Below are 13,540 nucleotides of genomic sequence, written 5' to 3'. Positions count from 1 at the left end.
ACTGGAGAGTTTGTGGCTCTGAGTTACTGTTTTATTTATGTTTGACAGTCTTAAAATCCAGTATATTGTGATTATTTTTGAAACCCTCATTACCCTCTGATATCCCCCCCTTCCTTTCTAGGATTCCTTCTTCTTCCCACCTATTAGCTCTAGTGGGTATATTAATGGAAAAAGCTAACCCCCAACTCCAGCAAACATTCACAGTTACTGCTCCTTTAGAAAGAATGGAGCCTCATGGGCACCTCCTGTTTCTATGATAGATAGCTGGAGGGCCCAATCTTGTGCAGGTATATAGTGCTATGTATTCATGGCTACAACTGCAGCTTCGTAAGTAGATGACAGCTTCTCAATCCTTGGTTTCTTAAATTCCTTCTGCCTTCATTTCTGCATTGTACCTTAAGTCGTAGTTGGTGTGTGTGATATGAATGTCTAGTATAAGACTAAAAGGGCTCATCATTCACTCTCAGAACTTTGACCAGATAAACTCTCTTGTTGGGTAGGCTGGAGCGGTAGAAATGTCTTGAGACATTCTTTAAGTTTTCCTATAGTTTCCTTGATTTCTCTTCATAAAGTAGTACTTCTCATAAGGAAACGACATTGGTTAATTAATAGACTCTATCCCTTTCTTATAAACACAGGATTTCACTATGTAGTGCAGACCTTGTTATCCTTTTGTCTAAGTCTTCCATGGTTGTTTTATTGGTGTGTCCCAACTCCTGGAGGCATTCTCATACATAACACTTTAACAATCATTATTCATGTAGCTGTTCCCTAGCATTTTGACCATAGTAGGTTCAGATTCAGGGACTCAGCTTCCTTACCCGCCCAATTCAGGTCGATAACCTGAAACCTTCTGGAACAGGCCTTCACATTCCACTCAGCCTGAACTACATCTCCCGGCAGCCTTTGCGCGCCCACCTCCGTCGTGGCGCGTGGCCTGCCGGGAGCGGGCTGGGTGGCGGCCCGGCCCAATGGGTGCGGGCTCCCGAGGAGAGGGCGGAGGAGAAGAGGAAGCAAGCGGGCCCTGGGCCGAGTCCCCATTCATTGCAGTGGCCTGCTGGGTTGGGGTCCAGTGTTTCCGGAGTCATGGAGGCGCTGATCCCGGTCATCAATAAGCTGCAGGACGTCTTCAACACAGTGGGTGCCGACATCATCCAGCTGCCTCAGATCGTCGTGGTGGGAACGCAGGTAAGATGAGGCCGCGATGGCGAGGCCTGGCTCGGCCGCAGGCCTGCAGGTGTCGCCAGGAGGAGGCCGGCCGCTCGGAGCTCCGCTCTGGTCCCCGGCGCTCAGCGGGGCTGAGTGGCCCTGCTGCCTACAGCCCGGCGCGGCTTGGCCCAAGGGCACTCGGGGGACGCGCGGGCGGGCGTGTGGGCGGCTGTCGCTTCCTTCCGGCCGCTGAGGTCGCGACGGACTCTGGAGTTGCTGTGGGCAGACAGGCAGCAAGCTAGTGGTGAGTCGGTGGCCCACGGAGCATTACAAAGTAAAAATGAGATTAAAGGACAATCCCGGGTGTAGTTGGAGGTCTAAAGTTAGGAAGGAGCACCTGATTTTTCTTGTACCATGACTTTGGTGTTTGTAATTTTGTGACTGTGACCCGAATTTGGTATAAGGTTCTCAGGCCTTATGTGGGGCATTGGAGATAAGTCCAAATTTTGTATGAAAAGAATGTTGAATAAACATCTAGAATGGCAGAGACATGTGAGTTGCATTTTAAAAAAAAATGCCTGCTTTGAACTGAAGAGGAGCAACAGAACGTTAGGGGAGGAGGGCGGGTTTTGTTGGTTTTGTTTGTTTTAATGTTTGTGAGTACACCGTCGCTGTCTTCAGACACACCAGAAGAGGGCGTCAGATCCCATTACGGATGGTTGTGAGCCACCATGTGGTTGCTGGGAATTGACTTCTGCAAGACCAGTCAGTGCTCTTGACCGCTGAGCTATCCCTCTCCTGGGAATTGTCTTTGAGAAGAGCCCTACTCAGTATTTCAAGCTGGCTAAGAATTCACCTTGTTACCTGAATTGGCTGAAACTCATAGCACTCCCCCTGCTTCAGCTCCCTTGACTGATAAACCACCATGCCCAGAATTTAATTTTTTTTTTTTTTTAAATCTTTATGATGTGAGTATTTTTTTCCTGGTGCTGGTTAAGCAGAGAGTATCTGATCCCCTGAAACTGGAGTTAGAGATGATTGTGAGCTGCCATGTGGGTGCTGGAAACCAGGTCCTCTAAGAGAGCAGCCTTTGCTCTTAACCTCTGAGCCATCTCTCCAGCCCCTTTATAAACATACTTTGACGTGCTCCCAGTTGTTAATATTCTTTTCTTCTGAGGTGATGGATGATTTCTCTGTTTTCCATGGGTTGTATGGCTACATCTTAACTACAGAAAGCGTATAAATATTATAAGAAGGAATAGATTAGAGGATATCCATATACTTCAAACCATCCTGTAGTTTATTGTTATTTTTGGCCTTTAAATATTTAAAGCAGGAGTAATTATTTGGGGGCCATTTGCTGGGTTAGCATAGATTGTTTTCGGACAGTCATGTCTGTGTAATCCAGCATTAACACTTGATGTTGGCTGTGCCTGGAGACCAAATTATCCAGTGTACTATTTGGTTTTTTGTTTGCTTTGGTATTTTGTTCCTGCGACCTAGTAGTATAAGATTTTCAGTGATGCATATTATTCGTTGTAATGAGATATTTAGTTTTTAAGTTAATTTTTACTTTATGAATATTTGCCTGTGTGTATGTATATGTATCAAATGCCTGTTAATTCCTTTGGAAGCCAGAAGAGGGTAACTGATCTTCTGGAACTTACCATACAAATGGCTGTGAGCTGCCATGAACATGCTGGGGACTTTGCAAGAGCAACAAGTTCTCTTAACTGCTGAGCCATCTCTTCATTGGGACTTTTATAATAAAAACTATTTTTTGTAAGTAAAATGAGAAAAGATGTCTTAGTTAAATTTCCTTTCATAACAATCAAGAATTGTGATCTAGCTTTAGAGCAGAAACTTTACATATACTCTTAAGAGATTTTCAAGTACATTTTAACTATGATACAGTAAGAGAATCAGGGATAAAGTGAATCAGATTAAAGAGTTTAAAATCAAGATGGGCTTTCTTACACACAATAGTGTTAGCCTGGAGAGGAGTAATAGAGGGAAGAAGGAAGGCCTTTGAAACTCAGCCCAGTGATGATACTCTCATGCCACTCCTGCTTGTTAGGGTTAGAGCTTTTCGAAGGACCAGATTTGTTTTGTTTTTTTAGCCCAGCAGGTTTTATCTCTGTCCAGTTCTTACTATCTGAAATTTAATTTAATTTAATTCGTTTTTATTCAGGTACAAAGAAGAAGAGTCTAGAAACGTTTCTTAGCAATTTCGACTTATTCTTTTGAGAACTGTCTGTTCAAATTTATTGTCCATTATTTGAATGAGTCTTTTTTGACCCTGGATTTTTTTTTTTTTTTTTTTTTAGTTCTTTATATATTCTGGATATTAAGCCTCCTTCAGCTGTATAGCTGGCAAGATTCTCTCCTATGAGTTTTTCTCTTCATTCAGTTGTTCTACAGAAGCTTTTTAGTTTTATGAGGTCCCACTTGTCAATTGTTAGTTTTAATTCTTAGACAAATGAAATCCTATTCAGAAACTCATTTTCTCTACCTATATCCAGTAGGGAACTGCCTGTGTTTTCTTCTAGCAGTTTCAGTGTTTCAGAGCTTACATTTAGGTCTTTGATCCATTTGCAGTTAGTTTTTGTGCAAGGTGATGATCCTCATTTTGTTTTTCTACATGTAGACTTCCAGTTTTCTCAGCACTATTTCTTGAAGATGCTATCTTTTCTTCACTGTATGTTTTTAGCATCTTTGTCAAATATCAGAAGGTGGCTGTAGTCACATGTCCTCCTGTTTCTGTTTTTTGTTGTCGTTATTGTTCTGTTGGTCTATGTGTCTCTTTTGTGCCATTACTTTACTAAGGCTCTATAATATATCTTGTAATCTGGAATGAGAATTGCTCTAGAAACTTTGCAGTCGCTTTGGCTGTCTGGGGTACTGCATGATTCTGTATGGATTTTAGATTTTTTTTTTTCTATTTCTGTGGAGAATAAGATGGAATTTTGATTGTGATTGCATTGAATCTGTAAACTTTTTTTGTATAGTGGTCATTTTTACAATATTAATTCTATGTAAACTATATAGCATGAACATGGGCCACTTTCTATTTTTTTTAGTGTCTTCAGTCTCTTTCTTTAAAGGTTTAAAGTTTTTGCTATATAGGTTTTTTGGTTTTTTTTCCTCCCTGGTTATTATTTCTTAGATATTCTTTTCTTCTAGGCTATTGTGAATGGGAATGTGTCTATGCTATGGGAATATGTCATATTGTATTTATTCTTCCTATATAGACAAGTGATTAATTTGTTTTGCATGTTGATTCTATATCCTGTCACTTTGCTAAAAATTCTGGTGTAATTTTTATCTCTTATGTATGGTGTATCATTTGCAGATAGGGATAATTTCTAATTTCTTTCCCTTGCCTTATTACTCCAACTGGTGTTCTAAGGAATATATTGAAAGGGAATGGGGATGCTGGGCAGCACTGTATAGTTACTGATTCCAGTATGATTCCTTTGATTTTTTTCCCCCCATTTAGGATAAATGTTGCCTATAGGTTTGTCTTCTATAGTCTTTATTATGATATATGTTCCCTCCCTCCAGTCTTTCTCTAGCACTTTGATCATGAAGGCATCTAGGATTTTGTCAAAAACCTTTCTTTATCTACTGGGATGATCATGTGATTTTTGTCTTTAGGTTCATTTATTTTATTTACTAAATTATTGTCTTGAATGTGTTAACTATCCCTATATCCCTGGATAAAGCCAACGTGGTCTTGTTGGATGATTTTTTTGTTTGTTTGTTTGTTTGTTTTTGTATGCTTGTCTTTAGTTTGGCAGTATTTTATTCAAGATTTCTGAATTGACGTTTATCAGGGATATTGGCCTGTAGTCTTCTTTCTTTGGTATTAGAATGATACTGGTTTTATTATTGATTTAGAAGTACTTCTCTTTTTCCTTCCTTCATTTATTTATTTGTTTGCTTTTAATAATTTTAGAAGTATTTGCTATTGATCTTTAAAAGTCTGGTAGAATTCATCTAGACTTAGTGATTGGCTTTTGTTGTTTGTTAGCTTGCTTACTTTACCATTTTGTCTCATTTGTTCAAGGTTGGTTTAAGTGGTTGATCTCTTGGTTTAACTTCGGTGGTTTGGATCAATTAGAAATCCTTCTATTTCTTTTGGGTTTTCCAGACTAAAGGAATACAGGTTTTTTAAGTAATCCCTTCTAATACTCTTTTGTGTCTGTTACAATGTATCTTGATCATTTTTTGATTCTCTTGATTCTGGTCTTCTGTTACTTTTGGTTAGTTGGACAACAGTGTTGATATGACTTATCTTTTCATAGAACCAGCTCTTCAATTCATTCTTTGTATTGTATTATTTGTTTCTGTTTCATTAATATCTACTTTGGTTTTAATTATTACTTGCTGTCTACTGGGCTTGGTCTGTTCATGTTTTGTTTTGTTTTTTTTTTTTCCAAATTCTTGAGTTTTATCATAAAGTCCCTTATTTGTGCTCTTTCTGGACTTCAATGCAAGCAATAGAGGCATAAATTTCCCTATTAGGGCTGTATTTGATGTGTCCCAGGGGTTTTGGAGCACTTGTTTTCAAATTTTCTTTCTTAAGTTCTTCTTTGACCCATTCATCATTTATTAATGAGTTGCCTAATCTCTAGGAGTTTGTATACTTATTAGAGATGTTTCCTGTTCTTATTTTTATTGTATTATAGTCTCTATTAAGGATAATTTTGGCTGTTAACTTGACTACATCTGAAATCAGATTGATCACAGATGTTAGACATGTGGGGGGGGGGATTTTCTTAATAGATTATTTCAAACAGGAAGACTAATGCTAAAGAAAACAATTAAGTATGGGCCACACCTGTTGGCGACCCACATAAAAGGGTATGGAAGAAATTTTGCCTTTTGTGTGCTTGCTCTCACTCTTGCTGGCAAGTTCATTTATCTTGCTAATGAGGCATTCTTTTGCTGCTGTTAGAACCTACTTCAGGATTCCAATATATAGACTGAAGATTCAACTGCTTTCCAGGAATCCTTCAAAGACTTCAGTGCCAGAGGCTAGGACTGCTGAGTCATCCAGGCCTGTGAATTTAACAGCTATAGGGTTCTTGTCTTTTCCATTCCTAGACAGTCATTGTTAAACTAACCAGGGTTTAGCATGTAAGCCAGTCTAATAAATCCCATATATGTGTGTGTGTGTGTGTATATATATATATATATATATATATATATATATATATATATATATGTGTGTGTGTGTGTGTGTGTGTAAATAATTAGTTCTGTTAACCCTGACCAATATAGTCAAATAGGATACATGAAGTACTTCAGTTTTTCTCTGTTTCCTAAGATTTGGTTTGTTTGTCTCAGAATGTGGTCTATATTGAGAAAAGTTTCCATGGGTGGCTGAGTAGACTGTACTTCAGCATTTGAATGGAATAGCCTGTAGTGGTCCCTTTGATGTATGAAATCACTTTATTATGATGTTCTTTTAGTTTTGTTTGCTCTTTGTTTTTTGTTTTTGTTCAGACAACCTGCTTTTGGAGAAAGGAAGTGCAGTATTGAAGTCATTTACTGTTAGAGGGCTGGTTTTAATCTTGTCTTTAATTCCAATAGTATGCTCTATGAAACTGGATGTACCAGGTTTGGTGCATAAATATTTAGAATTGCAAGTCTTGGGTAGTTGTTCCCTTGATCAGAATAAAATGACTTTCATCTTCTCTGACTAGTTTTTGTTTGAAGTCTGTTTTGTCCACTATTAGTATGGCAGTGCCTGCTTGCCTCCTGGTGTCATTGATTGGAGTGACCTCTTTCATCCTAACACCTGTGCTGGCTTGAATGAAACTGGCTCTCATAGGCTCATATATGATTGCCTGGACCTCAGTTAGTAGAACTGTTTGGGAAGGATTAGAAGCCCTGATTCTAAATACAGTCTGAGGGCTTCCAATTTCAAATTTTAGGAGGATCACATAACAATTGGACTTAATTTCATTACTGTGAAGAGACATCATGACCACAGCAAATCTTAAAAAGGAAAACATTTAACTAAAGCTGGCTTTCAATTCAAAGGTTTAGTTCATTAAACCTCTGCCATTCTGGGAACCGTGGCTGAATGCAAGCAGTCATGGTACTGGAGAGGTAGGTAGCTAAGAGTTCTTCATCCCAATAGGCAGGCAGCAAGAAGAATAGCAGGAAGAGAGTGGGCTTGGTTTGGGCTTCTGAAACCACAAAGCCCCATGACACAATTCTTCTAATAAGGCCACACCTTCTAACAGTGCCACTCCCTATGAGTCTATGGAGGCCATTTTCATCCAAACCAATAGACACACACATGAAGAACACAAAAGCAAAGAAAGTGATAATGAATTTATATCAGAGAGGTGTGTCTTTGCACCATGTTGCAACTCAAAATCTCCAAGAATAAAGAGGCACTCAAGTTGATCAAGAATGAGTGGAGTGCACACTCATGCCACCAGAGGAAGCACAAAGAGAAGATTATTTGGCTACTTCAAGGAATGTAGCTGCTAAGGGCTGATCCTACCCTACTTGTCTCCTCCCTCAATTAATAAAATTTTAAAAAACTATATAGTGAAGTTTATGAAATAAAACTAAAACAAAACTAATACAAAATTCTGAATAGAGGGGTGAGGAGGTAAAAGGAAAGACTCTAGCATTAGATTATCAGTATACTACAACAAATGTTGACTGTGTGGAACAGTATTGAACATGTGGAGCTCTTGGGAAATGTTGATTGAAAATGCCTATTTTCCTCCATGTCATATTTCTTCAAGTAGGAAGGGTTATGGTTTGACTTTGGTCCCCAATGTGGTTTGGAGGAGGTTGAATCTTACAAAGGTAGTGGGAGTTTGTAGGTTCATTGGGGTATTGCCCTTAGGAAGGTATTAATGCTGACTTTATGGAGATAGTTCTCAGGAAAGAGTCTTCTGATCCTGGTCATATGCCTGAAGTAATCTAAATCAGTATACTATAGATATACTAGATATACTTATACCTTCATATTTGCTCAATGCTTAAAGGATATGTGGTATGTGTTACCTGCAATGACATTTTATTTAGCTTTTGTATTACTTTTCTGTTGCTATGATTAAAACTTATAGAAGGAACAGTTTATTTTGGTTTTCAGTTACAGATGGATACGAATCCATCACTATCATAGCAGATTCAATAGTAAGAGAAAACTGCAGACAAATATGCCTAAGGAACATAGACTAAAAATACATAAAAAAATAATTGCAAACAGGATGTAGAGCTACATCACAAAGAGTGTGTACCATGACTGTGATGGATATATACCATGACTATGATGGTTTGTATGTACTTGGCCTAGGGAATGGCACTGTTGGGAGGTGTGGCCTTGGAGTAGGTATGGCCTTGTGGGTATGGGCTTTAATACCTGTACTGCTAGCAGCCTTCAGATGGAGACGTAGAACTCTCAGCTCCTCCTATACCATTCCTGCCTGGATACTGCCATGTNCCTGCCTTGATGATAATGGACTGAACCTCTGAACCTGTAAGCCAGCCCTAATTAAATATTGTCTTTATAAGACTTACCTTGGTCATGGTGTCTGTTCACAGCAGTAAAACCCTAAGACAGTGACCAGTTGGCTTTATCTCTGAAATGTAGAAATAGTGCAGCGCTTGCAAGTTAAAGTAATAAGTCATATAAATGGACTAAATTACAAAAACTACATGATCATTTTCCAAAGATTGACAAAATCCAACATGCCTTCATGATAAGTCTTAGAGAATATAGGACTAGAGGAAACACAGTGAAAGTTATATATGAAAAAAAACTGCAGCCAACATCTTCTTCAATGAAGAATAGCTTAAAGCAATTCCACAGTGTCAGGAACAAGACAGGGATGGCCACTGTGTCTACCCCTTTTCAGTACTGTCCCCAAAATATTAAGTGAACAATAAGGCAAAAGAAAGAAATTAAAGGAATACAAGTAGAGAAAGAAGTCAAACTATTTCTATTTGCAGGTGACACATACTATAAATTAGAGATCCCAAAAATTGTACCAGAAAACTTGTAGAAACCAAAAACTCAGCAATGTGGCAAGATACAAAATCATCCTTCATAGCTTTTCTATCTGTACACCAATAACAAACATACTAAGAAGATCATGAGCTCAGTAGCCTCAAAGAAAATACCTAGGGGTAAACCCAAGGAAAGAAGTAAAGGAACCCTATAATGAAAACTTTTAAGCCACTGAAGACACAAATATAAATGCTAGAAGATGGAAAGACATCCTATGCTCATGGCATGCTAGAATTAACACTGTAAAAATAACCATTCTACCCAAAGCTATTTACAGATTCTATTGTGAGAAATATTAAAAAAAAAAAAACACCATCCCACTCTAGTGCCGGCTACTCTCTGGCCCCAGTGGTCTTGGTCTTGCCAACTCCATGGCTAGCCCAAGTCAGCGGTCTTCTCAGCTCTGGTTTGCCTGTCTCAGAGCCGCTTATATTTTCCCAGCCATCTAACCCCTGTGGCTAGCTGTCACAAATCCCCTAACCCAGTAAATTAAAACTCAAGAATCTTATAATCATCAGTCAGTTTTATATATCAATAAATTCTCAATTCAGAAGACACCCACACAATAAATTCATATCCAGTTGATAATGATACAAGCTGCCCACCTAGATTAGACAAGTTATCCCAATTATTCTATCCTTTTATGATAGTCATAGCTACCTGTGGCTATATAAAGCCACATGGATAAGGTTTATCCTCTTCTCTGTCCATCTTCTCTTGTCCTCCTCCTCCCTTTCTATCCCTGTCTCTATCTCTGAAACTTTTAGCTCCACCTTCCTTTTCTCTGTCCAGTCACAGGCTTCTTGTTGTATTAATATTTAAATTAACTGGGGGGAAATTCTGCTACAAGATTCAGTATAATCTCAATCAAAATTCCCATCTGTTCTTAGCAGAAATATATAAAATTACCTAAAAATTCATAAGAACCACCAAAGACCCAAGAGCAGCAAACAATTTTGAGCAACCAAATTAAAAATCCAAACAAAAACAACCCCCTACAATGTTAGAGAGATTTTACCATTCTAGGTTTTAAGATATATTACAGAACCATAGAAGTAAATACAATGTAGTTCATATACACCAATGGAACAAAATCGAAAACATAGCTTTATAACTTCATAACTTAACATCAGCCACATAATATTTGACAGAGATGCCAACAATATATTACAGAAAAATGAAAGCGTCTTCAAAATACGGTTCTGGGAAAACTGGATGTCCACATATAGAATAATGGTATTAGACACATATCTATGACCTTGCACAAAAATGAACTCCAAATGAACCACTAAACCTGAAACACTGAAACTGCTAGAAGAGAAAAATAGGCAGTTTGTTCTATTTCTACACAATATAGATAGATGTAGGAAAGCACTTCCTGGATAGTACTCCATTTGCCCAAGAACGAAGGCCAACAATTAACAAGTGTGACTTCATGAAACTAGAAAGCTTCTGCACAGCTAGAGAAACAATAAAGTGGGTAAAGAGAAAGTGCACAGAATGGAATACAATCTTTGCTAGCTATACATCTGACAGAGAATATCTAGAATATATAAAGAACTTTTTTAAAAAGTCAAAACAACAAAAATTAACCGTTTAAAAAGTAGACCTGGGACCTGAATAAAGATTTCTCTAAAGAAGAAAAAAGAATAGCTAAGAAATATCTCAAAAAACATCCATTGTCCCTAGTAATCAGAGGAATGCAAATCAAAACAACTTAGAGGTTTCTCCTTACCCCAGTTAGGATGGCAACGATCAAAACTGACAACAAATACTGAAGGTGATGCAGAGCTGTAAGAACCCTCTTTCACTATTGGTAGGACTGAACTGGTGTAGCCACTGTGGAAATGAATTCCCGAAATTTACAAATAAACCCACCATATGACCCACTATCCAACTCCTGGGCATATGTCCAACAGTCGACATTCTACTCTACAGACACTTGTTTAGCCATGTTCATGGCTTGTCTAGTTGTAGTAGCTAGGATGAAAACTATCTAAATGTACAACTGAGGAATGGGTAATGGAAATGAGGTACATATACACTATGGAATTTTTTCTTTGAGTGAGGTAACCCTAGAAATACAAATGACACATATTCTCTCTCTCTTCAAAGGCTAGCTCTAAATCTTCAGATATGAATAACATAGCCTTTACTAAAGAAAATAGGAAAGTAAAATAGGACCATTGTTGCAGTAGGGGAGGGTGGGGGTGGAGATCAATAGAGAAGGGGATATCAGGTTACAAGTATTCATATCATGGATATGGGGAGGGGGGATTCCTTAGACATGGGGGAAGGAGATAAATATAGAAGATGATGGGAAGAGAGTAAAATAGCCATAAGGATGATAAAGCCATAAGGGAATGGGAGGGGCTTCTGGGGGTGGGGGAAATGAGATAAATACAAAAGTAGGTGGAGGAGGGTAAAGGGGAAGAATGTAATACAAGTGATTTGACAGTGGAAATGGGGAAATAGGGGTGCCTTAGGGAGTGGAAGAGAGGTCAATACAGAAGAAGGTTGGAGGTAAAATAACTATGGATGTCTGAAAAAGCCACAAGGAATGATGTATTCACTGTTTATCTAAGAATGAAAAAAATGCAATTCAGTATAAACTACATATAATTTTAATGAACTTTTCTCATTTGTGCTAATGGCACTCCCTCTAGAAATCACAGGCCATCTAACAACACCCCCCCCACACACACACACACATGCACAAATAACGCTAATACCAGACATGAGAAGCCTTCTTTTCTTTTCAGTTATTGGCTAACACTTTCTAAAACTCTGAAAACACACAGCCTGTTGATATTGCCATTGGTTACCCCCCCCCCCAAAGGTGGAAAGTAAGTCCTTACTGCTGAAGACGCCACGCACTTCAGTAACAGATCCAGAAAATCCTGAGCTGAAACTGACTTAAATACTCTATTCCTGAGGCATAGTTTTCATGGTACTAGAAGACTCCAATACAGTTATTTGAACATGAGGGGCCACCAGCAGTTCTACCCAGTTGTGTAACTACTGGCTCTGTAGTTGAACTTAAGACTCACTCAACAAGTGGGATATATCCCTGGTACTGGAAAACTAGCTACCTAATCAGTGCTAGTGAGATTGTAGTCACTGGAGGAGAATCTACAACCACTAATTTACTAATCCAGCATAATCCCTATCAGCAACCATAAACATCTGTCCTTATACCTATAGTTAAGTGTAGTCTTCACCTAGCATCAAGGAAAGTTGTTTTTGCAACAGATGGAGACCACTACAGAAAACTACAACCAACTGATAAACAGAGTTGTGGAGCCCATTCCCAATGGATACATCTACAAAACACTCCCACACCTAAGGCCTTGGGAGTAGGAACAGAAAGATTGTAAGAGAAAGGATCAGGGACTTCTGTGAGATGTGTCTTCTAGTAATGGCAGAAACTGTATCCATAAAGTCTCACCAACATGACCACCCAGATGTGAGAGCTGAACAAGGACATCTATGAATATCCTAAGTTGGATGGGGGAAGGCCCATGAGGCCCCAAACCTACAGAAAGAACTGCAGGCTGGCTACTAAGTAAATCTGGAAGCAGAATCAGAAGCCTTCCCCAGAGAAAAAATAATCAGCCTTGAAAACATATACACAGGAATTCAACAGTGTGTGTGTGTGTGTGTGTGTGTGTGTGTGTGTGTGTGTGTGTGTGTGTGTGTGTATACAAGCATACAATAACAACTGGTGGAAATATAGGCCATAAATTTGAAAGAGTATTTGGAAGGGTATATTGAAGGGAGAAAAAGGAAAGGAGAACTGTTATAATTAAAATACATCTTTAAAATAACAATAAACCAGGCTGGTGAGATGGCTCAGCGGGTAAGAGCACCCGACTGCTCTTCCAAAGGTGCAGAGTTCAAATCCCAGCAACCACATGGTGGCTCACAACCATCCTTAACAAGATTTGACTCCCTCTTCTGGAGTGTCTGAAGACAGCTACAGTGTACTTACATATAATAAATAAATAAATCTTTAAAAAAAATAACAATAAACCTTTCCTCCCCAAGTTGCTTTTGATTATGGTTGCTGGCTAGTTTTATGTCAACTTGACAAAAACTGGAGTCATTTGGGAAGAAGGAACTTCAGTTGACAATGTGACCCACTAGATTCATCTGTGGGCAAGTTTGTAGTACATTTTCTTGATTGATGATTGATGTGAGTACGCCCAGCTCACTGTGGGTTATGCCCACTCTGGGATGGTGGTCTTGGGTTTTTTAAGAATGCAGGCTTAACAAGCCATAGGGAGCAGACCAGGAGGCAAGCCTCCATGACTTCTGCGTTAGTTCCTGCATCTGCATTCCTGCCCT

The 13,540-nt window shown here is 38.8% G+C and overlaps 1 protein-coding gene across 14 annotated transcripts in view; it reads left to right on the top strand.

Annotated features, from left to right (window-relative positions):
• The first annotated feature begins 933 nt into the window (after positions 1 to 933).
• Positions 934 to 13,540, top strand: part of Dnm1l (dynamin 1 like) — a 44,955-nt gene continuing 32,348 nt past the window's right edge. For 9 of the 14 annotated variants that reach the window (XM_021208973.2, XM_021208971.2, XM_021208972.2 and 6 more), the window contains exon 1: positions 945 to 1,188. In XM_021208973.2, coding sequence (XP_021064632.1) covers positions 1,087 to 1,188 — 102 coding nt within the window. In that variant the 5' untranslated portion in view covers positions 945 to 1,086. Of the gene's footprint in view, positions 1,189 to 13,540 lie in introns of all 14 variants that reach the window. The other 5 variants (XM_021208974.2, XM_021208979.2, XM_021208975.2 and 2 more) reach the window with 3 other exon arrangements.

This window comes from Mus pahari, chromosome 12 (genome assembly GCF_900095145.1).
Source record: "Mus pahari chromosome 12, PAHARI_EIJ_v1.1, whole genome shotgun sequence".
NCBI lineage: Eukaryota > Metazoa > Chordata > Mammalia > Rodentia > Muridae > Mus > Mus pahari.
The sequence above is the reverse complement of the archived record's forward strand: the minus strand, read 5'-3'. Positions and strand labels throughout refer to the sequence as shown.